Source organism: Plecotus auritus (assembly GCF_963455305.1).
Source record: "Plecotus auritus genome assembly, chromosome: 14".
Taxonomy (NCBI): domain Eukaryota; kingdom Metazoa; phylum Chordata; class Mammalia; order Chiroptera; family Vespertilionidae; genus Plecotus; species Plecotus auritus.
In genome coordinates this window covers 12914014-12940443 of record NC_137780.1, presented here as the reverse complement: position 1 = coordinate 12940443, position 26430 = coordinate 12914014, and the positions used below count along the sequence as shown (strand labels likewise).

General features: G+C 48.3%; 1 protein-coding gene across 6 annotated transcripts in view; it reads left to right on the top strand.

The window, feature by feature from the left end:
• PLD5 (phospholipase D family member 5) overlaps positions 1-26430 on the top strand; it is a 190571-nt gene that overhangs the window by 66874 nt on the left and 97267 nt on the right. For 3 of the 6 annotated variants that reach the window (XM_080650947.1, XM_080650946.1, XM_080650950.1), the window contains exon 2: positions 2977-3113. In XM_080650947.1, coding sequence (XP_080507073.1) covers positions 2977-3113 — 137 coding nt within the window. Of the gene's footprint in view, positions 1-2976; positions 3121-26430 lie in introns of all 6 variants that reach the window. The other 3 variants (XM_080650949.1, XM_080650948.1, XM_080650951.1) reach the window with 1 other exon arrangement.

The window sequence follows — 26430 nt, the reverse complement described above, 5'->3', positions numbered from 1 at the left end:
TCTGGCCCAGCCGGCGTGGCTCAGTGGTTGAGCATCGACCTATGAACCAGGAGCTCAGGGTTCGATTCCCAGTCAGGGTACATGCCTGGGTCTCGGGCTCCATCCCTGGCAGGGGGTGTGCAGGAGGCAGCCAATCAGTGATTCTCATTATTGATGTTTCTCTCTCTCTCTCTCCCTTCCTCTCTGAAATCAATAAAAATATATTAAAAAAAAAAAAGATGGGGACCAGGGAGAATTGCTGAGCAGTCATCAGCAGCTGCTCTGCGTGAGAGAGAGGAACGTGCTAGACCGAGGCTGGTAGGCAGCTCACACTGGTTTCCACTGCAAATCAAAGTGGGCGTCGGTCAGTGTCCTCCTGATAGGCCGAGGTTGGGGGTGTGGACCCCAGCAGGGCACGTTCAAGAATCAACCAATGAATGTATAAATAACTGGAACAACAAATCTATGTTTCTCTTTCCGTACCCCCCTCCCTCTCTAAAATTTAAACAACAACACACACAAAAAAAAAACCACTTCTCTGAAGGAACTAATTCTGCCTGGAAAGTTCTCACTTCAGACCTAAGTGAAATGATTTTACCTGTGACTTCTTTGCTAAAAACTTAGGAGTCCTTGCCCAGCTGATGTGACAGTGTCCAGTGTGGGAGGCAGCCAATCGATGGGTGTCTCTCACATTGATGTTTTTTTCTCTCTCCCTCTCCCCCTCTCTTCCACTCTCTCAAAAAAAAAAAAATGGAAAATTATCCTTGGTGGGGATTTTAAACAAAAGAAAAAGAAAAGGGAGAGGTGAGAATGAACCTGGGATGTGGATTGAAATTTGAAGTGTTGGAGTGAACTCAACTTTTTTTAAATTATTTATTATTTTTTTTTAATAATCATTTGTACTTGTTGGCTATTTTATTATTTTTTAATATATATTTTATTGACTTTTTACAGAGAGGAAGGGAGAGAGAGAGAGTTAGAAACATCGATGAGAGAGAAACATCGATCAGCTGCCTCCTGCACACCCTCTACTAGGGATGTGCCCGCAACCAAGGTACATGCCCTTGACCAGAATCGAACCTGGGGCCCTTCAGTCCACAGGCCGACGCTCTATCCACTGAGCCAAACCAGTTAGGGCTGAACTCAGGTTTTTAATATATAGAGACAGATGTCAAAATAAACGGGAGAGAGCGTGTGCGTGTGTGTGTGTGTGTGTGTGTGTGTGTGTGTGTGTGTGTATTTCCTAGCGTTGTGCACTGGGAGGGTCTGGGAGAGGCAATACCCCAGTAATAACAGACATGCTTAGTACTTAGATCTTGGTTTCTAAATAGTGTTCTCCACTAAAAGAAAAAACTGGAAACAGCAAATGAACAAACAAGGCGAACAAATATCAACAGACCCAGACAAAGTAGGGCGGTCACCGGAGGGACAGGAGGTGGGGATTGCACAGGGTAAAGGGGATCCAATATTTGGTGACGGAAGAGTTGCCTTTAGGGGTAAACACACATTGCAACATCCAGCTGGTGTGTTACAGAATTGTACTTGATACCTGGAGAGGATCGAGCCCGCAGCCCGGGCATGTGCCCCTGTGACCAGGAATCGAACCGTGACCTCCTGGTTCCTAGGTCAGTGCTCAACCCCTGAGCCACACTGGATCTCAAATCAATACGTGTTGCCTCTCCGTTTCGCCTTTTATTTTTAGGGTAGCGATGCTTACTCTTTCTCTCTCCCTGATCCCATCCTTCCCTAGTCATTTATCCTGTGGCTTAGGAGTCTGTGAAGGGTTCTCTTTGCTTCGGAGCGGGTGGTGCAGGTGGCAGGGAGGGAGGCTTGAAGAGCAGTTGCTGTTGACGGCTAAGCCAGAGGAAGATTGAGGACCAGCCTGACTCAGCTCAGCTCGCCTCCAGCCGAGACCACGGTCACCGCACTGTCCCTGTGCGAGGTGGCTGCTCTGTGGCTCAGGGCAGTGCTGTGTGCAGATACGCGTACAGGTCACTCCACTCGGGGCCCACAAAGCAGTGTTTCTGTAGTGCCTGCCCGTGTGTGGAAACAGCAGCTGTGCGTGCACGTGGCGTGTGAGGGGCCTTCCCCCGAGTCTGTGGGAAAGGACGTTGATACCATAGAGTTTGGGAGGCGGTGGGCATAGCAGCAGCCAGAAAATACTATGGAGCCCCTCTGTGTGTGTTTCATTTTTAATTTGCGATCATGGATCTTGTAGGGAACTCTTCTTGACTGCTTTTTTTTAAAAAAAGATTTCTTAGCTCTAGCTGGTGTGGCTCAGTGGATACAGTGTCAGCTGTGGACTGAAGGGTCCGGGTTGATTCCGGTCAAGGGCATGTACCGTGGTTGCAGGCTCCTCCCTGGCCCAGGCCCTGGTCGGAGCTCAGCCAGGAGGCAACTAATCAATGTGTTTCTGTCACATCCATGTTTCTCTCTGTTTTTCCCCCTCCCTTCCACTCTCTCCAAAAATCAGTGGAAAAATATCCTTGGGTGAGGATTAACAACCAACCAGTCAATCAATCAATAGTAAATGGATGACTTTTTAGGGGGGGGAAAAAGATGTTTTTAAATTGATTTTTTGAGGGGGAGAGAGAGAGAAACATCAATGTGAGAGGGGAACATTGATGGGCTGCCTCCTTCACGTCACATCCCTGGTAGACCAGGAATCGAACCAGCAACCTTTCAGTGCCTGTGACGGTGCCCAGCCACACCGGCCAGGGCTTGGCTGCTTTTGATGAGAAAGAAGAAGAGCTAACTCGTCCAGAAGTCTTGATGCAGCGGTTGAATTATTGAACAGGCTCTCACACACGGTGTGGGCGTTGGAAGTCAGCGTGGAGGAATGAGCAGGAAGGTCTGAGGCATTTCCCCCAGAGCAGCCCTTCTCCGGCTGTGAGGGAAGTAATTGTTTCCCAGAGGATTCTCGGGCATCCGAGCAGCTGTCCGATCCTGCGCCCTGTGGCGACAGCCTTCTCACTCCCCCTCTCCTCTCCTCCACAGTCCCAGCAGAGGTGCATCGTGGTCTTCGCCCTGGTCTGCTGCTTCGCCATCCTCGTGGCCTTGATATTCTCAGCCGTGGACATCATGGGAGAGGATGAGGACGGGCTCTCGGAAAAAAATTGCCAAAATAAATGTCGGTAAGAGGTAACAAACAAAAATTCTCTCTTAGGGGGTGGGCGAGAGAGCCAGAGGGCCCTGGACAGTGGAGAGATGTCACAGCCGCATGTGGTCCCCGGAGTTCGCCTCTGGGTCCACCGAGACTCTTTATTTTGACAAGGAAATAAAAATGAGCTGTGATGTCATTCACTTTGCCATTTGGGCAGATCCTGTACGGGGGGGCGGGGTGGGGGACAAAATGACAGTCTGCACCAGTTCGCACTTCTGGAAGCCTCTGCTTGTGAGGTTCTGGTCTGTTCTGTGACGGCCAAAAAAGAGGACCCCGAATGGACAGGGGACAGTGTGCTAATTGTTCCATCAAATGGAAGTTAAAAAAAACACAAAACACCATCTCATGCCCGGCCAGTGAGGCTCAGTGGTTATGCATGGACCTATGAACCAGGTTCGATTCCCAGTCAAGGGCACATGCCCCGGTTGTGGGCTCGATCCCCAGTAGGGGGCGTGCAGGAGGCAGCCCATCAGTGATTTTCATCATTGATGTTTCTTTCTCTCCCCCTCTCTCTTCCTCTCTGAAATCAATAAATATACACATTTTTTAAAAACTGAAGGCAACCACAAAATGACAAGTTACTGTGAATTAGTGCTTATAATGAATTTCAGTTATAATTTTCTCCCGTGGGAAGCATCGGTCTAAGTGCCTCTCCTTTCTGGCTTAAAATCAACCACCCGGTAACGTGCATGTGAGTTTTTATCCTGACTTTTCTGCCTCGAGGGTCGAACGTCTGGCACACACAAAAAATGTCTGGCAAAGGGAATTGGAATTTGTTTTCTTTGTAGCTCATGATATATTAGAGTCTAGTTACCAGGCAACTGTATTATATGGAGAACAAAGGGTACAGGAGAGAAGTCAGTACACGTTATAGATTTATTCCTTCATGTTCAGAAGGCGTCCCTCAGTGTATTTACTTCCCAGACTGGATTTGGGAGAAAAATTGTATTGGGATCATAAAAGCAATAGAACAATAGCCATTGTCATTCCCTTCTCCCCGGAAGCTCCCAACGTAATGTGGACAAGGGGCCAGTGGCCTGTACAGGGGAACGTTCTGCCCTCTCACCTCACCCTACAGTGATTGCTGCTGGTGCCCTAGCTGGTATGGCTCAGTGGCTAGAGCGTCGGCCCGTGGACTGCAGGGTCCCAGGCTCAATTCCAGTCAAGGGCACATTCCCCAGTTGCGGGCTCGGTCCCCAGTAGGGGGCGCACAGGAGGCAGCCAATCAATGTTTCTCATCACTGATGTTTCTCTCTCTCTCTCCCTCTGCCTTCCTCTCTGAAATCAATAAAAATGGAAGGAAAAAAAAAGAGACTGCTGGGTACTTGGAGTTTTATAAAGGCTAAACTATAATAACTTTCTCAAGACGGAACACCCCGTACCTTTTAGCGCGCATTGCCAGCGACAGGAAAGAGGGAGCCTTTAGAATTATGCCCCGTGCACTTTGGGGGAAGCTATAATTGAATCTTAATTTTTACTTTGAACTCACGCACCTGGCATTTGGGTCTAATTACTTCTTCCGTCTCAATCAGTAACTCAGCGGATGACTCCACACAGCGCCCCCCTCCTTCCAGAACATGCTCTTCGGTTACCAGCCTTTCCCCTGGGTAGCTGGAGTACCACTTGGCTACTAGGCGCCATCCCTCTGCACGTCGTCTTTTCTAGAACTGCAGCCCCCTCCGGGTCTTCCTGTCTTCTACAGCCTCTTCCCTTACGTCCTGTTTCTGTCCTACATTCTCGGCCTTACCGTAGGCACTTCCTGTGTGTCTGTCCTCGTCCCAGGGACCTTCTGATGGTTGGGCAACTGTGGGTCCTGGTACCCCACTGGGGTTCGAGTCTCTGGTGGGGCAGTGCATTGTTCCACCGCCTTCTCTCAGTCATCCTCATGTGAACCTGATGGAATTTTCTTGCATCGTCCACTCCCTCCTTGTCATTGTAGACAACATCATGTTCTCCCTGGCCGGCGTGGCTCAGTGGTGGAGCGTCCGCCTAGGAACCAGGAGGTCACAGTTCAATTCCCAGTCAGGGCACATGCCCAGATTGCAGGCTTAGTCCACAGTATAGGGCGCGCAGGAGGCAGCCGATCCATGATTCTGTCTCATCATTGATATTTCTCTCTCTCTTCTTCTACCTCCCTCTCTGAAATCAATTAAAATATATATTTTTTTTAAAAAAAAAGAAAGAAAACGTCATGGTTTCACTTCCAGGATTCTCTCCACCTTCTTTGGTGCCTGGCTCACAGACCTCCCGACCCTCAGTCGCATCCCTTGCCATTGTCCTTGTAACTAAAATGTACTTCCCAACCCCCTAGCTTTCTGTTTGTAAGCACCTCAGGTCAGTACGTTTAATATCTGCATCATGTTGGCACCTGCCAGCAAACTCCTCCAAGTCAGCCCAGTGCAGCAGATGGTCATGGACTTTGACATCAAAAGGTCTGGATTCACATCTGCATGCTCCCGCTTACCAATCTGTAAATGTGGGTGAGACAGGAATCTGGTTATTTCGTTCGTCTCCTGTGTGCGGAGCACCGGAGCCCTGCCCGAGGCGGTACAATAGTTAGTGAGACCGTCGTGGCGATACTCTGTGGTCAGACCCACCGTGGGATGTCAGAGCAGCCTGGGGGGAGAGCTGACATCGCAAAAAGAGAAAACTGGCCTTGGACTCCACTCTGCCCCCCCCCCCCCCCCCCGCAGGGTTAGGAAGACTATTTTAGTTTCATTTCCCTTAAAAATGGTAGATTAAAAAAATCTATCTCACCAGGTTCTATGACGCTTTAGTAAGTTGTAGAAACCTATAACAAAGCATCAAGAAATGCCTACCACCCTAGTTGGTTTGGCTCAGTGGATAGAGCATCAGCCTGTGGAGTGAAGGGTCCTGGGTTCGATTCTGGTCAAGGGCACATGCCCAGGTTGCGGGCTCGATCCCCAGGAGGGGGTGTGCAGGAGGCAGCCGATCAATGATTCTCATCATTGATGTTTCTCTCTCTCTCTCCCTCTCCCTCCCTTTCTAAATCAATAAAATAAAATAAAAAGGCCTACCAAGCAATATGTAAATATTAATCCTCTCCCGTTCCTTTCAGAGTCAGGATCCCCCTCCTTCCACGTCCTCGCTTCTCCTGAATCACCTTCCTCCCGATTTTAGTTGTGGGGTAAACAAGGACCAAGCACGGGAGAACGGGGGCTATTTATTCGGAGCTTGCTATCACAAGGCCGTCAGCTACCGTCCCCTGCATCTGGCAAAGTCTCAAAGGCAGGCAGGGGCGGGGGAAACCTTTACAGCAGCAAAAAGGGAAGGTTCGGGTGCCCTGAGGGGAAGCTGTTGGCGTGAGGAAGCTGGAGGCCTGCCCACTGGCAGCGTGGCATCCTGGGGGACTGGCTGGGAGTGCGTGTTTGACTCTGGTTGGTCCCAGGTCGGAAGTGGGGACAGAAATTAGGGAAGCTGGCACTTGCTAAGCAAGCCAGGGCCATTCGGGTTCTAGAAGTCACGGCTCAGCCCCCTAGAGGATCGCTAGGGAAGGCAGCCTGACTCGGAACAGCTGGCTTTCTGGGCTGGCTGTTGGTGAGAGGTTGGCTTCCGAGGCAGGTTGCTATACTTGGTGGTCAGAGTCCTGTTTTATATACACTAGAGCAGGGGTCCTCAAACTACGGCCCGCGGGCCACATGCGGCCCGCCGAGGACATTTATCCGGCCCGCCAGGTGCTGCTGCCTGTCCTGCTTAGCAGCCAACTCGTCCCGGGCCCGCAGTGCGCATAGGAATTTGTTCATAGTTTTTTTTTTAAAACTATAGTCCGGCCCTCCAACGGTCTGAGGGACAGTGAACTGGCCCCCTGTTTAAAAAGTCTGAGGACCCCTGCAGAGGCCCGATACATGAAATTCGTGCAAGGGGCTCGACCCTCGCAGCCATGGCTGCTTGCCTCGGCCCTCACAGCCCTGGCTTCATCTGGAAGGTCGTCCAGAAGGATGTCCGGAAGGACATCTGGAAGGTCGTTCAGCTGTCCGGTCTAATTAGCATATTATGCGTTTATTATGATAGATGGTCTGGTCCATTGGCATCTGCAGGCTCCCAGTTTCTGGAAGATCCGGCCCCAGCCCCTTCTGTTTTAATGTTCCATGTTTTCGTTTTCTTATCTAGTCGCTCCTTCTGGCAGCCTCCTCCGTCCTCCCCGGGTCACTTGCCTCCCTGGAGCTTTGGCTTCAGCCGCGCGCTGCCAGTTCATAAACAGGCTGACTCCCGGCTCCACCCATCCTCGTCCTCGGAGCAGCCTGGCCATCGCTCCAATCCCTCAACAGAGGAGAGTGAGTTTCTCTGTTCTTCAGTCCCAGGTTCCTTTTGGCAGGGATGCCCCTGGGAAAAGAGGGACACGATTTGGGGATGCACCCCAGGGCGTACGCGGGCACTGAGTAGGCCAGGAGGGGAAGCGCCCACCTGAAGATGTTCTGCCCAGCATGCCAGTCCCAACACAGCCCTCTGTGCAGAATGCCATCCATCACCTCACCCCTTTCCTGGCCCTGACTTCCCCAGGCTCCACCTCAAGGTGGCGCCAGTGAGCAGGTGCTGCTCAGCTTCCAGTTACCCTTTCCTTGGCCTCCTGGCTTTCTGTTCCTGCCTTTCTCCTCAAGGTGTCCTTTTCACAGAGAGTGCCGCCGCCTGCTGAGATCTTATGACTGGGAAGCTACAATTAAACTCCCTCTGGGTTTGCAGCTCTTCACTCCTGGGAGCTGAAAGAATATAAACTCTGTCAGCGGCTTCTCTGTTTTGACAGCCTCTTCCCAAGATCTTCTCATCCCGGGCTCGCCCTCCGAAATACATTAATTCATCTTTTTTTAAAAATATATATTTTATTGATTTTTTTAACAGAGAAGAAGGAGGAGAGATAGAGAGCTAGAAACATCGATGAGAGAGAAACATTGGTCAACTGCCTCCTGCACACCTCCCACTGGGGATGTGCCCGCAGCCAAGGTACATGCCCTTGGCCGGAATCGAACTCGGGACCCTTGAGTCCGCAGGCAGACGCTCTATCCACTGAGCCAAAACGGTTAGGGCATATTAATTCATCTTATCTACTTCAAGTCACACCGTCACTCAGTCTTTCCCCAACGTTTATGTCTTTCTAAAAAACTACCTTCTGCCCGGCCGGTGTGTTCAGTGGTTGTGCTTCGAGCCAAGAACCAAGAGGCCATTGGTTCAATCCCCCCCGCACCCCCCCTTCCCCCCCCCCCCCCCCCCGATCAGGGCACACGCCCGGGTTGTGGGCTCGATCCCCAGTGCGGGACATGCAGGAGGCAGCCGACTGATGATGTTTCTCTCTCATCATTGACGTTTCTATCTTTCTCTCCCGCTCCCTTCTTCTCTCTTAAAAAATAAATAAATGAAATAGATTTTTAAAATAAAAGTAAAAAATGTTATCTCCCTATAAAAAATGCCCTATTTATAATTTTTCTGTCGGACTTATTTTATTTCTTTTCCCCCTTTTATTACTTTGCTGCTGTAAGACTGAACTAACAGTAGACTAATGTTACCCTCGGTGATCATAACTTCCACATGAATCTATAACATAAAAACTGCTCTACACTTACCCTCCAAAGTGCTTTTAACCAACCTCAGTTGTTAGGCTCAGAAACAAGGTCCTCTGACCTCAGTAGATGACCTTGACCCACTGCTTTGTTTCTTCTGGCGGCGTTTCTGTGTACTTCCCTCCTTTCCCAGTATGTTTTTAATTGCTGATTCGGTCCCTATAAATATAAACCTCCCTCTCACTTGACTACCTGAGGAGGCAAATTTTCTTAATTTCTGCTAGAAAAGTACATCTGGATGGGCTCCAGGGCGTCATTGGAGTAAAGAATGGCTTATTCAGCCCGGCCGGCGTTGCTCAGTGCTTGGGCATCAACCCATGAACCAGGAGGTCACTGGTTCAATTCCCAGTCAGGGCACATGCCCGGGTTGCAGGCTTGATCCCCAGTGTGGGGAGTGCAGGAGGCAGCTGATCAATGATTCTCTCTCATCATTGATGTTTCTATCTCTCTCTCCTCCCTTCATCTCTGAAATCTATATATATACACACACACACACACTATAGGCCCAGTGCATGAATTCATGCACTGGTGGGGTCCCTTGGCCTGGCCTGCTGGGATCAGTGGACCTCCGTGCACCGCAGCCCAGCCTTCCCCGCCAGCTCCTAGGTCCTCCAGCCTGCTGTCGGCATCAATCCCGCACAGCATGAAGTAGTGTGCAAAAGCGGCAGGCAGCCAGGGAGGAGCCCGAGCCTGGGCTGGGCGCTGTGCGGCTCCCACTCATCTGGTACCGCTGTGCCTGTCCCTTCCCCCCTCTCCCCCCCGCCGCCCACTGCTCGGGCTTGCAGGGGGAGTGTCCGTGGGAGAGGCTCACACCACTGTAGCTGAGCTTGCCAGCTGTGAGCCCAGTGTCTGGTATCCATCTGTCAGCTGAGCTGCACTCCCGCTGTGGGAGTGCACTGACTACTAGGGGGCAGCTCCTGTGTTGAGAGTCTATCCCATGGTGGTCAGTGCACATCATAGCTACCAGCCAGTCGTCCAGTCGCTTAGACTTTTATATATATATAGATTTTTTTTTTTTAAAGAATGGCTTATTCTGCCAGTTTAGATTGCATATGTGCCATGGCTTGGCTATTTTATGATTTACTAGTGCCCCTGATTATAATTTTATACCATTTTTTCAAGAGATGACTGTGTACTGTGAGGTTTCCTACGCATCACATCCCAGGGACCCGTAGAAACACTGGAACTTACCTCGGGGTGCTGCCCAGGTGCAGAACACCTGCTCACAGCGGAACGCCCAGCCTTTCACGAGGGTGGGGGGAGGGGCGGTGTCCTTTTTGTATTTTGCACCTACACCTGTCTCACCTGTCCATATCACTTTTGTTGGATTATTACTCGCCCGCTCCTTGGCGGCACTACTAGACATCTACTAGAAGAGGGCTTTTCTTGACCACACCTTCCTGAAAAATCCACACAGAACTGCTCTCACCCTGCTCCTCCTCCACCCCAGGCCCAATTCCCATAACAACTTGGCAGTTCATTTCTGCCAAATCTCACTAGGCAAGCTGAGTAAACATAAAATATTGGTGGGTTATCATTATCTTTTAATCGTATTGCTGGATGCTTGTTACCTATTCCGTGCAGGTAGCAGCAGTAGACTAATGTTACCCTCGGTAATCATAATTATAGAAGGCCCTGCTTCTGGCCCTCCTCATGTTCGCCCCTCATCCTCCTCAATCAGCCCCCATGCCCGGGGGCTTACTGGCCTAGTTCCGCTCACTCTTGCCCACACACCTCCAAATCCATGTTAACTGAAGTCCACTTGGTCTGAAGCAGGAAGGAATGGACCAACTCTGTGTGCATATGTGAAATCCATGATTCCTGAAGCCATGAATTTTCTTCCTAAAGTGAATGGGCTTGGGTCTGTACAATATTTTAGGCTGGGTCACCCATGTATAAGTTATCACAGTGGTTCTCCAATAAGGGGTGGCCCGGAGCACCAGGGTGTGGCCACAGAAAGTATTGCAAGCATCACACACACACACACACTTTTTACATATACTTTCAAAATTCCTTAATTTCTCTATGAAAAAAGCTGATTTCTCTATTTTAAAATTTTCACATATTTTGTGTTCTGAATCTCTTCCTCTGATGCATTATTTTCTTACTTAAAATAATAAACTACATCTGTAGATGTAGCTACATTAGTGACCTATTTGCAGCTCCAGTATAGGACATGCAGAATTTGGTTCATCTGTAGATACCAGGTATAGAAGACAGCGTTGAGGGACCTCTGTATGCACTGACAGCCACCTCCTCGGATTTTGTATTTGCTCATTTAGTGTCATGACCTTATAGCTACTTAACAGACTCAACTGGCTGCAGTAGGTTTTAATCATTGTGATGTTTGTTTGTTTTTTCTTTTAATGCCTGTATTGTTATTACTTGGCTAGAGCGAGCTGTCTTGTACTTTTGGGCACTAGTCCACGTATCTGAGAGCAGCCTTGCTTTCTGGCAACAACAAGCTGTTCTGGCCCCGTGATATTATCTACTCTCTGGTTCCTTTCACCGAGAACTCAACGAAAAACCCAAGTTCCAAGGGTGTCATTAGATGGTCCCTCAAGGGATGGGGGACAGGTACAGTGACACCAGGGGAAAGGCTCTCCTCATTCCTTTTGTGACTGAGCCACGTTCCCCCGCCACTTCCCCTGCCTGCCTTTCACATTAGAGACGAAGGACATGGACTGCAGGGCGGAGTTACCTGGGTGTGAATCTGGCTGGGCCATTGGGAGATGTAAGATCTTGGGCAAGTTTCTTGATTTTACGGGGCCACATTTTTCCTCACCCGCCCAATGAAGACACTTGTGGTGTCTGACGTGAAAGGGTTCTGTGAGCACAGAATATGTTCCTGCAAGTGCCCTTCATCCAGGAGCATCTGTGATGTAATCGAGCACCAAGTCAGCCAGCTATTGTTCCTCTAATTAAGGGGCAGAAGTTCACAGCTGGTGTTTGCAGCCCCTTCTAAGCTCCATCGCACTTTGCTCCAAAATAAAGACGAGCTTACAATCCGCTTTTCATCCTTTTCTTAAACTACGGGTTTTTCCTTTTATCCACATCAACTTTGATCTACCTACCATGCGTTAGATTGACAAACCCAGCGATGTCTTTACTGTTGGGCCCAGCTGGTGTGGCTCAGTGGCTGAGCATTGAGCTATGAACCAGGAGGTCACAATTCGATTCCCGGTCAGGGCACATGCCCGGATTGTAGGCTCCATCCCCAGTGTGGGGCGTGCAGGAGGCAGCTGGTCAATGATTCTCTTTCATCATTGATGTTTCTATCGTTCTCTCTCTTTTCCTTCCTCTCCAAAATCAATTAAAAAAATAAAGTAAAATAAAACTGGCAGGTGAGAGTGTACTGAAGCACAGGATATTTGCATAATCTCAAGATATATCCCTATAAAGTACTTTTTTAGTTACAACAGGGAAGTCACGTCCACAACCCGTGCATGTGCTCTGACCAGGTATCGAACCAGTGACCTCTTTTTTTTTTAAATATATTTTATTGATATTTTACAGAGAGGAAGGGAGAGGGATAGAGAGCTAGAAACATCGATGAGAGAGAAACATCGATCAGCTGCCTCCTGCACACCTCCCACTGGAGATGTGCCCGCAACCAAGGTACATGCCCTTGACCAGAATCGAACCCGGGACCCTTCAGTCCGCAGGCCGACGCTCTATCCACTGAGACAAACCGGTTTCGGCGAACCAGTGACCTCTTGGTTCATAGGTCGATGCTCAACCACTGAGCCACACCAGTCAGGCCAGCTACTCTTTTTTAATGGGCAATAATTTCCATGTAAAAACAAGTATCTAGCCCTGGCCGGTGTGGCTCAGTGGATAGAGCGTCGGCCTGTGAACTCAAGGGTCCCAGGTTCGATTCCGGTCAAGGGCATGTATGTACCTTGGTTGTGGGCACATCCCTGGTAGGGTGTGTGCAGGAGGCAGCTGATTGATGTTTCTCTCTCATCGATGTTTCTGGCTCTCTATCCCTCTCCCTTCCTCTCTGTAAAATATCAATAAAATATATTTTTTTAAAAAAACAAGTATCTAATACAGGAATAATACTGTTCATTGAGATACTATGTATTATCCAGATCAATGTATTATCCCTCCATGGGGGAGTGCACTTTTGGGAGATAACGGGATTATGAGAGGGGAAACTGAAGTTAATAGATTATTTACTTACAGACTATCCTCCAGAAATTAGTTAGAAAAAGAAAACTGAAGAATTGCTAAGATGAAATAGTATAACTAACGTGATTTTTTCCTAACATGGCATGAATAACTTCATAATAATGGGGAATGGAAGATAAAAGCTTAATTTTAAATGAAGGAAAAGAGAAGTCCTCAAACATTTAAATTCAGATATGTATATTCTTCCAAACTGTATTCTCATATGAAATGACACATACTAGCGTATTTCACCATTGAGTCAAGTAAAATTCAAATTTCCTGAATTACGAGATATTTGGTTAGCTTAGTACCCTGAAAGTACTGATTCTATTCCCATAGCTAAAATCTCAAAGGTTATTATTTTTCTTAATATATTTTTAATTGATTTCAGAGAGGAAGGGAGAGAGAGAGAAAAAAAAAACAACATCAATGATGAGAAAGAATCATTGATCAGCTGCCTCCTGCACGCCCCTGCAACCTGGGCATGTGCTCTTGACTGGAATTGAACCCGGGACCCTTTAGTCTGCAGACTGACGCTCTATCCACTGAACCAAACTGCCTAGGGCTCAAAGATTCTTTTAAAGACAGTATTTTATCTTTAGCGTTTAATGTTCAAAAGGAGGAAATGGGAGCGATCATGACACTTCCTAATAGTCCATAATTACCACTTGAGGAAGTAGCAGAAGCTAATTACCTCAAACTATTAATTTTAATGAAACGTATATGATTAGTGCTGTTGACATTTCCTGTCGCCAGGTTTGTTCGCTAAAAAAAGTTTATTTGAGTGTGGGATATATTTTTCAAAGAGTTCATGGAACCCGTACGGGCACAGCCATTCTGATGATCCAAATAGAGCTGAGGACAGAGAGCACAGCTGTGCTTTCCCCTGAGAGCCTGTTTCAGCCGCCCTGGCCTGAAGGGCCTCCCACAGTGACAGAGCTGCCCTTCAGCCTGAGGGAAGCGGGACATGGACCGAGGGAGTGAAGAGGAAAAAGAAAGCCCAGGTGGCCCAGCCTGCAAGGATTAGGGTTGAGTGTTGACCTATGAACCAGCAGGTCACGGTTTGATTCCCGGTCAGGGCACATGCCCGGGTTGTGGGCTCGATCCCCAGTAGGGGGTGTGCAGGAGGCAGCCGATCCATGATGCTCTCTCATCATTGATGTTCCTATCTCTCTCTCCCCTTTCCTTTCCGAAATGAATAAAAATATTTTTTTAAGAAGATGTCACATTACTTGTTTTCTCCACGCTTGCCAACATTGTAGTATACACTGAGTGTGTGTGTGTGTGTGTGTGTGTGTGTGTCAATGATTCTCTCTCATATATATATTAGAGGCCCAGTGCATGAATTCGTGTATGGGTGGGGTTCGGCCAGCCTGGCCACGGGGAGGGGACATGGGCAGTTGGCAGGCCTGCCTGCTGGTTGAACTCCTGGTCGAGGGGACAATTTGCCTTTTATTATATAGGATATACACTGAGTGGCCAGATTATTATGCGTTCAGAGATCATCATAATCTGACCACTCAGTGTATTGTCAAATCCTTTGTCTGCCAATCTGATGATGAAAAAGTGGTGTTTTATTGTTTGGTTGGGTTTTTTTTCAGTTATGAGTAAGGTTGAAACTCTTCACCCATGTTTATGAGCTGTGTCTACTCTTCCATCTGTGACTTGCCTGTTCATATCCTTTGTATGGACATGGTTAGGAAAAGCATGGCTTGGGAGAGGACCAGTCAAACACCGGGAAGTATCTGAGAGCAATACAATAGTCATTATCATAACAGTAACACAATCAGTGACATCCCGCAGAGCCAGTCTGTCTTAGCAGAGAGGTAGCATGAGATTTTTGAGCCTCTCTTTTCCATTGAATTAGAAATAATCATTGTAGGAGCTATTCACAGGTCATTATTCCTGTGTTTTGCTTTTATAGAGCATGGAACATTGATTATCCGTGCATCTATAAGCTGAACTCCCACTGTAATCTCTTTGCATCAATAATGGTGACATCCAGTGCATGGGATGAGCCGAGCTTGTCCCGTGTTGTAAATGAAGTACTTAATCCTGAGCGCGCTTTTGGAAATACTGCAGGCTGGGCTCTTTGCTTCCCCAGCTCTGAGGCAGATGCTTTCTTGTCTTACTAATAGCTGAGGGGAGAGTCGGCCAGCTATTCTATTTTCATTTGATTATCACATTATCCTGGCATCCAGGTCTGATTAGTTAAGGGACTTGGAACTAGACTTTCAGGTGGGGGTTGGCTGTGACCCATCACAAATGACCATGCTAATACATTATTTCATTTTACTGTTACATCTGTCACTTTTCATATACCTACAATATGCCAGCTACCATATAAGGTGCCTGCCTGAAGCCAGTTCCAGCATGTCATAATAGCAAGAGTTTCATCAAAAGGTTGATGGAACTTGGGGACTCAACAAGGGCTGAGTCACATATGTTATCACCTGTTGGGAATGGCTAAAGGCATTTCCCCAAACCTGAATAGGATGATTGTTTGCTGCCAGACAGCTCAGGGCATCTTAATCTACATGTTATTGCCTCCTACTGGCCAAACACCTGAACAGCCGTAGGCTATTCCCCATTCTTACAATGCTTCTGTATGAAAGCCTACCCTTTGAAGTGTATATTGCCCCCTTGCCTTAGGACAAATTATGTTAATAAAAAGCAAGGGGTCCTGAGACAAGGAGAACTTAGCTCCTTCAGCTAGGCTCCTCTGACCCCCAATGCCTTTCAAAATTATCTTTCGTCTCTGGACTCCTATTTAATCTACGCACAGCCTTTCTCCAGATTGCTGAACCCTTCTTAATGCTGGAATAAGAACCCTGGCAGGTGCCTAATGTTATCTCACTGATTCTTTTTTTAATTTATTTTTCATTTTTATTTTTTTTTATTTTATTGTTGACGCTATTAGAGGTGTCCCCCTTTCCCTCCTGTTTACCCATCTCCACTGGGTCCCCGTTCCCCCTTTCCCTCTGGCCATCAACACACTGCTGTCTGTGTCCATGGGTTCTGTATATATGTTCTTTGGCTAATCCCTTCACCTAATCCCTAGTCCACCTCCCCCTCCTTTCCCCAACAGCTGTCAGTCTGTCTATGTATCCATGACTCTGTTCCTATTTTGTTCATCAGTTTATTTTGGTCACTAGATACAATAAAGCAGATATTATTTTTATTTTCCAGATGAAATGATAGATTCAAAATTATTTTTTAAAATATATTCTTATGGCCCTAACCGGTTTGGCTCAGTGGATAGAGCGTCGGCCTGCGGACTGGAAGGTCCCAGGTTGGATTCCAGTCAAGGGCATGTACCTTGATTGCGGGCTCATCCCCAGTAGGGGGTGTGCAGGAGGCAGCTGATCGATGTTTCTCTCTCATCGATGTTTCTAACTCTCTCTCCCTCTCCCTTCATCTCTGTAAAAAAATCAATAAAATATGTTTTTTAAAAAATAAGTATATTCTTATGGATTTCAGAGAGGAAGGGACAGTGATAGAGAGATAGAAACATCTATGATGAGAGAGCATCGTTGATCAGCTGCCTCCTGCACGCCCCACACTGGGGATTGAACCCGCAACCCGGGCATATGCCCTGACCGGTAATTGAACCATGACCTCCCAGTTCATAGGTCAGTCAATGCTCAACCACTGAGCCACACCAGCCAGGCCTAGATTCAGAATTATTAAATAACTTACACATCTATTAAGGGGTCAAGCTGGGTTCCAATCCAGGTGTCGCCGACCCTTTTCTTATTTTTGGCTCAAGTCAGGGCTGCCCATTGCAGGCGGGGGGGAGGGGGAGCAGTGCATGACATTCACACTGTCCACACCCGCGTCCCTCCATGGAGCGGACGAGCCCGCACCACTGTGTCCTCCGGGCTCAGCTGTATCGCCATCAGTCCTGCCTTCGTACTTTGCCCCGTTTCATCCAGCACCTCGAGACTCTTCCATCACTGGGCTTCAGCTATCGGGGCATCCCTGTGGAATGGGCTGGAAATGGTCCATGCAGATTGATGACCATAGACCAGGGGTGGGCAAACTTTTTGACTCGAGGGCCACAATGGGTTCTTAAACTGGACCGGAGGGCCGGAACAAAAGCATGGATGGAGTGTTTGTGTGAACTAATATAAATTCAAAGTCAAGGAGCGGAGGGGAGAGCAAGAGAACCGGATAGAACAGCCGGATCCGGCCCGCGGGCCTTAGTTTGCCCACGGCTGCCACAGACTGTCTTGTGCCCCGTCATGAGCGGCGGGAAGACGCACATCCTGCATCCCGGCCGCCCCTCACAGACTTGGCTCACATGATGCTGTGTCCCCTCCACAGCTCCAGCTTCTCTCTGGATTCGCCCATCGCAAACTCTTAACCAGACCTTGGTCCATTCCTGTCCCCTTCCCCCCGGGGAGACCCTAGTCCCCAGGTCTCGGTGTGCTCCCCAGGACCCCCCACAGGCACCCCCAAAGGAGGGGGGGCACTTTCCAGTGAACATGTTGCTGGCGTGGAATCTCCCTATTGATTTCACGCATCAAAAAACTAAACCTGTTTCTGAATTTCGCAAAGCCTGATGATGCCATGCTCGCTCCGCATCTTGAACCTGAACTTCACCTGAAGGCTGGCGACAGGAGGCTGTTCTCTGCATGGAGCAGAGTCTTTCTTGGAGCCTGGCGAGCTGCTTTGCTTTGTTCTGCAAGAAGCTCTGAGCTGCAGGGGAGTCCAGTGCCCTCCTGCCATGCCTGACTGACATCCCCCCTTCCCAAAGGCATCCGGGCCCTAAAAGCACCCCGCTTTCCCCGGCCCCAGCGCTTTGCTACCCAGTGCTTCCTTCCCTGGGTGCAGCTTCCCCTCATCCCTCCATCCCTCAGGTGTCACCTGAGGCCGCCTCCGTCCTGCGGGAGCTCTCCTGGTCCCCTGGGTCCTTTGACCTTACCACTCTGGGTGCTAGAGCTTGTTATTGCCCTAGCAGGTGTGGCTCAGTGGATAGAGCGTCGGCCCGTGGACTGATGGGTCCCAGGTTCCATTCTGGTCAAGGGCATGTACCTTGGTTGCAGGTTCAATCCCCGGCCCTGGTTGGGGCGCATACGTGAAGCAGCCAATCAATGTGTCTCTCTCACATCGATGTTTCTCTCTCCATGTCTCTCCCCCTTCCACTCTCTCTAAAAATCAAGGGGAAGATATCCTCAGGGGAGGATTAACAAAAAAGTAAATAAACAAGGACACGTTATGTGCTGTGAACCCGAGTGTTCGTTTTCCCAGGAATTTAACCAGTTTCCACAAAGAGGCTCGTTTTACAAACTAGCATCTTGGACTCAGTGCCCATTCCCATTACGCATGGGAACTCTGCACGCTTCTAAGCTTCCCTTGGTCCAGAATGATGAGCTGAGCTCCTTTCTACAAAAGCTTTTGGGGATTGGATTGTCTTTCCTTTTGTATTACTATTTTTTTAAATAAGGTAAGAGAGGGACTTTCTGACTTTCCAAAAGTATTAGCACCAGATGTCCTATATGTCTGTAAATACTCTTAGGTGGATGAGTATTGAGTTTGGTCTTGGTTCAAGAGAGAGAATTTATGCGAGTCCAGTCCAGGGGCAGAGCTAGAAATCGACGCCACTCGATTTATGTGTGAATCCATTCAGCCCGCGATGTGAAAGGCCATGGCGTTGCTGCCTGTCTACTGTGTCCATATTCAGGCTTAGGCACAGATGCTGATGGTCCCAGCGGTCTCACATTTTATTCTCTCTTGGGTGTCACAGGGTGTGAAAAGACCCCCTGCAGAGGGCAGATTTTTTTGGGGGGGTGGGGGCAGTTTCATGGCAGGTGAGTTAGGATGAGACTTCTCAGGCGTGTGCTCTATTCTTTTGTTCTGATTGAACTTATTTCAGATTTGGGGAAGAGGGGACCAGTGGCGTTTGTCCTCTGTATACATGATCGCCAAACTTCCATCCCATGCTTAGGCCCCCGATGTCAGGGAGCGCCCGTGGGGGTAGGCTGGTCAGGCGGGTATTTGAGGCACCCAGTGTCACCGCGCTCTTTTCTGTCTGCTCTGCGAGCCTGTCAGCTTGTTGGGCGGGGACTCTGTCTCAGGAATAGTCACACAGTGGCTGGTGTGTGTCAGTGCCCACGTGCTGATGGTGGAGGGAATGAAGAAATGCAAGGCTTCGCCCGGCCAGTGTGGCTCAGTGGTAGCATCGACCTATGAACCAGAAGGTCAGGGTTCGATTCCCAGTCAGGGCACATGCCCGGGTTGCGGGTTCGGTCCCCAGTAGGGGGCATGCAGGAGGCAGCCGATCCATGATGCTCTCTCACCATTGATGTTTCTAGCTCTCTCTTTCCCTCTCCCTGCCTCTCTGAAATCAATAAAAATGTATGTAATATATTTAAAAATAAAAACTGAAAAAGGCTCAGCTTTGTCCCTGAAGAGCGAGCATGTGGTTCCTTGTGACCGGAGTGAGGAAGGCAAGCGAGGCAGAGGCAGGCGGCGAGGCAAAGAAGACAGTGACGGCCACGCGGGGGTCACGCGCACCATGCTCAGGAATTTGGACTTTGCTGTGAAGGAAACTTGGGCTGGCAGGAAAATGGACGTGATCCTATTTGCATTTCAGGGGAGAAGGTTAATCTGTCTGATGAAGTAGCCAGAGCATGATCCTAGGTGCTGCTCTGGAATCCCTGGGTGCTTGTTAAAGTGCACATGCCTGGGTTTACGTCTGATCCTGTTGGATCAGAATTTCTGTGGGTTCGGCATCGAAACCTGCGTTTTAAAAACCCCACAAAATCCTTACAACTTATCAGCTTACAGTGTGGGAACCACTGGGGAAGGGGATGGAAAGTCAGGGGCGGGAACTCAGACCAGCGCAGATTTTGGAGTCAGATAAACTCGAGTCTCAGCTCAGTCATTTATTGGCTCTCATTTTAGCCTAGTCCAGGGGTCCTCAAACTACGGCCCGTGGGCCACATGCGGCCCGCCGAGGACATTTATCCGGCCCGCCGGGTGCCGCTGCCTGTCCTGCTTAGCAGCCGACGCGTCCCGGGCCCGCAGTGCGCATAGGAATTTGTTCATAGTTTTTTTTTTAAACTATAGTCCGGCCCTCCAACGGTCTGAGGGACAGTGAACTGGCCCCCTGTTTAAAAAGTTTGAGAACCCCTGTTACTTAGCATCTCTGAGACTGTGGTTTTTCCTTCCATAAGTGGGTTTAAAGTACCCACCTCATGCTGGTGTGGTCCAGATGAATTGAGATAACATGTCAAGCATCTAAATGTGTTTGAAGGCACATTGGAATTACCTAGAGGAGTAATTCAATCTCTGTGCTCCCCAAGATCCTGGCATGGGGTGGAAAGGCTTCAAGAGACCCCCCAGATGATTTTGGTTAGAAACCAGCAGAACTACACAGCTCTCCTTCCCCTGGAGTGGTGACAGCAAAGCTATAAAAAGGGATAAATTTGCCTGGCCAGTGTGGCTCAGTGGTTGAGCGTCGACCTGTGAATCAGGAGGTCACGATTCAATTCCTGGTCAGGGCACATGCCCAGGTTGTGGGTTCGATCCCCAGTGTGGGGCGTGCAGGAGGCAGCCGATGCAAGATTCTCTCTCATCATTGATGTTTCTATCTCTCCCTCTCCCTTCCTCTCTGAAATCAATAAAAATATGTATTTTAAAATAATAATGAAAAGGGATAAATTTAGGAGTTTTTTTGAAGAGACAGTATCCAGGACCCAGAGAAATTGCCTACGTGATTCTCAGGTGTTTTATCTGGATGGCTGGTGGTGCCCAGACCGCAGGAGAAAGCAGCTGTGTTTGACACGGTGGAATCTCTGGCTCATCTCAGTGGAACCATGTCCAGAAGTGAGTGCCCCCTACTGGACACGGGCCTCAGGAGAAAGCCTGGGGGTGGAGATGAAGGGTAACCGTGGCTTAAAAGGGCATGATCCCTCAGGGATAGGATGGCGGATTTTAAAAAAGGCTTCATGCCCTGGCCAGTTTGGCTCAGTGGATAGAGCATCAACCCTTGGACTGAAGAGTCCTGCCTTCGATTCCAGTCAAGGGCACATACCTCAGTTGCAGGCTCGATCCCTGGCCCTGGTCTGGGTGCATATAGAAGGCAACCAATGGATGTGTCTCTCTCACATCGATATTCCTTTCTCTCCTCTCTCTCCCACGCCACTCTCTCTAAAAATCAATCGGAAAATATCCTTGGGGAAGGATTAACAAAAAGAAGAAAAAAAAAGGAGGCTTCATGACTCACCTCCAGGTCAACACCAAATTGTAAAGGTTTCAGAAAAAAACAAACTCGGGTGAATAAAGTTGAAAATAAATATTAGGAAGAGAAAGAGGAGGGGGTTTTATTTTACTCACACCCTAAAGAGTCACTCTCAGGCCACGGTGACATCAAGAACGACTATCAGCCCAGCTGGTGTGGCTCAGTAGATTGAGCCTCAAAGCATGGACCAAGAGGCACCAGGTTCGATTCAAGGTCAGAGCACATGCCTGGGTTTCTGGCTCCATCCCCAGTGGAGGGGAGGGGTGGGGCCTGCCAGGAGGCAACCAATCAGTGATTCTCTCTCATCAATGATGTTTCTATCTCTCCCTTCTTCTCCATCTAAAAATCAATAAAAACATATTTTTTAAAAAGAAAATAAGAACAACTCTAAGTTTCTCTAAAGCAGGAACCCTGTCCTGCCAGTGCTGGGCACTCAAGCCAAGGCAGGTGGTCGCCTGGAGGACTGAGTCTGTAGACACAGTGGTTTCTTTGGGTTTACACTTGTACCTGAAATCCGCCCTGAAGCCCCGAGAGGCCGAAACTGCTGGTTTACTGCCACTCACGTGGAAAGAGCACTTCCAAGCATCTCTTTTTTTTTAATATATTTTATTGATTCTTTACAGAGAGGAAGGGAGAGGGATGGAGAGTTAGAAACATCGATGAGAGAGAAACATTGATCAGCTGCCTCCTGCACACCTCCTACTGGGGATGTGCCCGCAACCAAGGTACATGCCCTTGACCGGAATCGAACCCGGGACCCCTCAGTCCGCAGGCCGACACTCTATCCACTGAGCCAAACCAAACAGGGCCCAAGCATCTCTTGTTCTGAACTGCTTTACGCAAAGAGTTGACCAAGTTGATCGAGAGAAATCTGAGTCCTCTGCAGAATCAAGGTGATAGTTGTTTTTTAAAAATATATTTTTATTGATTTCAAAGGGGAAGGGAGAGGAAGAGAGAGAGAGAGAAACATCAGTGATGAGAGAGAATCATTTATCAGCTGCCTCCTGCACGCCCCCTACTGGGGATGGAGCCCACAACCCGGGCATGTGCCCTTGACCATAATCTATCTGGGGACCCTTCAGTCCACAGGCTGACGCTCTAACCACTGAGCAAAACTGGCTAGGGCTCAAAATGATGGCTTTTACTACCAAAAAAAAGCACCTACTCCTAGTGGTTTCTTGTTTAGTTAGTTATTAATGACCAACTACCCAGTTACATCTTCAGTCCTTGATCGTCGAGCTGTTAATATGAGGGAAAGCACACTTGTCTGGAGTATGGATGTTTTGGGATAAAAGAACTCACATTAGGAAAGTTAAAATTCCAAATATGCTGAGCTCTGTATACCAGCTTATACCAATTATACTGCATGCTAGAGCTCATTACCTTGTATTTTTCAGACGGACGGTCCTTTGCCTCCTATTAAATTTGAAATGTGCACATTGGATGAACAATTTCGGGAAGTCAGCATATTTGAGATGCCCTGTCTTGTTTTATTATTCTGTTAACTCCATTTAAAACTATTAACAAATACTGAGAGGTCGTGAGAACATTGCTGTTCAAGTGCTAATACAGAGAATTATAGCTCACTATGTTTCAAGTTTAAAACAATAGACACTGAAGAAGTGTAACTTATTGTCAAAGATTATTTTATATAGTTACACAAAAACACTTCTAAATCAGATGAGCTAGCCCACCGGTTTGACTCAGTGGTTGAGTGTCAACCCATGAACTAGGAGGTCACAGTTCAATTCCCAGTCAGGGCACATGCCTGGGTTGCAGGCTCGATCCCCAGTGCAGGGCATGCAAGAGGCAGCTGATCAATGATTCTCTCTCTCTCCCTTCCTCTCTGAAATCAATAAACATACATGCGCATATAAATCAAATTAGCTATGTGCAGTCAATTTCTTTAAACTTGTATAAAAGATGGAAAGAGATATCTAACAACCAAAAGAGAATATAAGTAAATGCCATTTTTTAAAAAAATATAGAAAATTTCAAGCAGAGGATGGGCTGTACTTTCTTAGTTTTGTCTTTTCAAGCCAGAAAAGGGATGGGAAGGATCAACATTAGTCTAACATCAGTGTATGTCAAGAACTGTAAATAAACATCTTTTCACATCTTGATTAGGCTGAGAGACGTTACGTAACTTATTCTCACGCAAACCAAGTGGGATCGCTGCCACGCCGGGATCCGGTCCTCACCCTAGGATTCCAGCATCACCCCCATCTTTCCACCCAGGGAAGAGCAGTTTTGAGCTACCACACACCTGTCTACAGTTTGCAAGTACTTAGCAGAGAGTTTTGTCTTTCAGAAACCAGTAGAAGTCCTTTCCTGCAAACACTTGAAAAACCAGGTCATGGCCCTAGCCAGTTTGGCTCTGTGGATAGAGCGTCAGCCTGGGGACTGAAGGGTCCCAGGTTCGATTCTGGTCAAGAGCCCATGCCCGGTTTGTGAGCTCGATCCCCAGAAGGGTGCGTGCAGGAGGCAGTCGATCAATGATTCTCTCTCATCATTGATGTTTCTCTCTCCGTCTCCCTTCCTCTCTGAAATCAATAAAAAATATATTTTTTTAAAAAAAAACAGGTCATGAACAATATGGGTAATTTGATTTCTGGTCAGAAATACGATGTGACTCTAACAGAATAAGATCTCTGGCTTATATTTGCCTCTCAAGGTAATTTCAAGAGTTTCCAGGAAGTTCTGAGAGCTGCAGGATTGGCAGGTCAGGGGTGCAGCTCCCCAAAGTGCAGGTGCATGTGTGTGTGTGTGTGTGTGTGTGTGTGTGTGTGTGTGTGTGTGAATTCTGCCAGTCGGTCCCTGTAACTCTGGTTACTCCAAGATACACAAGCCTTGGGTCTGCTGTAAGACCTGTGCAAGCTACAACAAGGCTGGGCTCTGTGGAGAACCGAGTCCATGCTTGTCAACAGGAAGGGATTCAAGTGTATTATTATTTTTTAAACTCCATGCAGACTGAACCATCCTCCTATATGGAGTCTGCCCACAGGCCATGACTTCAATCCTTCCTTCCCAGTTAGAGCAAGTGGGTAACAGAAGTTCATTAGTTCATTCAGAACATAGGGAAGGTTGGAAAATGAGAAACTAGAGTATTTTCTTTATATATATATTTGTATTGATTTCAGAGAGGAAGGGAGAAGGAGAGATAAAAACATTAATGATGAGAGAGAATCACTGATCGGCTGTCTCCTGAACGCCCCCTACTGGGGATGAGCCTGCAAACATGTCATGTGCCCTGACCGGGAATGGAACCGTGACCTCCTGGTTCATAGGTCGATGCTCAACCACTGAGCTACTCCGACCTGGCTGTTTTCTTGTTTCAGGAGGATTTAGGAGGATTTCCTAGACCTGTACGTTGTTTTCTAGCTTTATGCTCTATAAATGTTTCATGGCCACTAAGTATGTACTCCACAAATGCACTTTCTTTGTTTTTAGCAAGAGTAATTTGAGTCACTTTTGCTTCGCATGCAAATTAGCTTTTTAATGGAAATGCCTTTGATCATTGTAATGAGAGCATCTTGCTTCTTAGTCACCTGACCCCGCATTATTTGGATTTATCCCGAATCTTGCCGTTGGCTCTCATTTGCCTAATGGTCTTGGCGAGGCTGCCTCTGCAAATGCATCCTCAGTGGATCGCTCTGTGGAGAGGGGGAGGGGGAGACTGAAATTGATCATGTTCCTTTCTGTCTTTGTCACATTTTGTTTTCCCCCTCATGCCTCTGGTGAAGATAAAGATTTTAATGCTAAAGTGCAAGGACCCGACTCTGCGGGGATGTGCTTCCTCCCTTTGTTGGAAACATAATGATTTCGCAGTCTCTGCCTCGCACACACTGTGTTTGTCAGCTTTGCTTCTTTATCTCCAGTCCTCTGGGCTCTCCTGCTCCCTCCTTGCTGCCATAATCCGCTTCTGACCAGCTGGGAAGCCTGACCCCATGTGCAGAGCCTGTTGAAGAATAGAAGTGCTGGGAGAGTGGAAACCTTGTGAAAATGTAAATTGCCTTTCCCACTGTTCCACTGCGAGCAAAAACGCCGTCTTAATGCGCTCTCCGGTTGAGTGAGGGCTTTAGAGTTGACAGGCTCGCGTGCAGGATTCTGAGAGGGCCCAGCAGCACCCACACCTGAGGAACTGGGGAAGGGTTCCAGGTCCTGACAGCAGTCTGAGTGCCCTTCCTTGCCCAGATCATTCTGGGGGAGGATCAGGAAGGCATGTGAACTCCGTGGCGTGCCCTCTGGCACTTTTGTGGCCAGTGCGGGCATGGGGTTCTGTGTTGAAAACCTGCCGTTAGCGGTGGGCCATCCGCTTCCTATGGATAAATTGAGCAAAACGGCTGTCAGGTGCCACCTTTAAAACCACAAGAGCCCTAACCCGTTTGACTCAGTGGATAGTGTCGGCCTGTGGACTGAAGGGTCCTGGGTTCGGTTCCAGTCAAGGGCACCTCGATAGGCCTAGGTCTGTGTATATATTTTAAATGTGCTCGAAAAATTGTTCACAAGTTAGACATTAGAGCTTTGCTTCTTTTTATGCTGCTCAACATGAACCCCCAGTTGATGCATTTAAAAAAAAAATTAGCTCTAGCTTGTTTGGCTCAGTGGACAGAGTGTCAGCCTGCAGACTGAAGGGTCCCCGGGTTCAATTCTGGTCAAGGGCACATGCCCGGGTTGCATGCTCTATCCCTACTAGGGGGCATGCAGAAGGCAGCCAGTCAATGATTCTCTCTCATCATTGATGTTTCTATCCCTCTCTCCCTTTCCTTCTGCTCTGAAAATGTTCAAAATATATTTAAAAAAACAAAACAATAAACTCCTTTTTCTTTACCACTTTCCACTTCCCTCTGCCAGGCATCCCCCAGTCCAATGCACAGAAGTAGTTCCAGGGAAAGTAAAACGACAACTCGCCAGCAAAGCGTAAGGGCCATCTGGCTAGGAGTGCCCTTTCTTCTGCCCCTCAGCACACGCCTGTGGGAACCGGCCCGAGAGCGTCCAGCCTGGCCGTGCCCGCGGGCAGCACTTGGCAGGAGTGACCGCAGAGGAGTCTGAACACAGCAAACTGCTGCTTCTCCAAAGGAGCACATGTCCTCCAGGTCCCACGTCAAAGACCACGAACCCTCCCTGGACCTCTCTTGCTCTGGGGAAGGGAGTGTGTGGAAGCCCAGTGTGTCCGGTCACCACTCCTCCTCGCCTCACATCTTCTTCTGTAGCCCAAGACCCATCTTTTCGTCCTCCTGAATGTCACCGTGGCAGTCCCCTTGGTGGTTCTCCTTCGTAGGCAAGTCACTTTT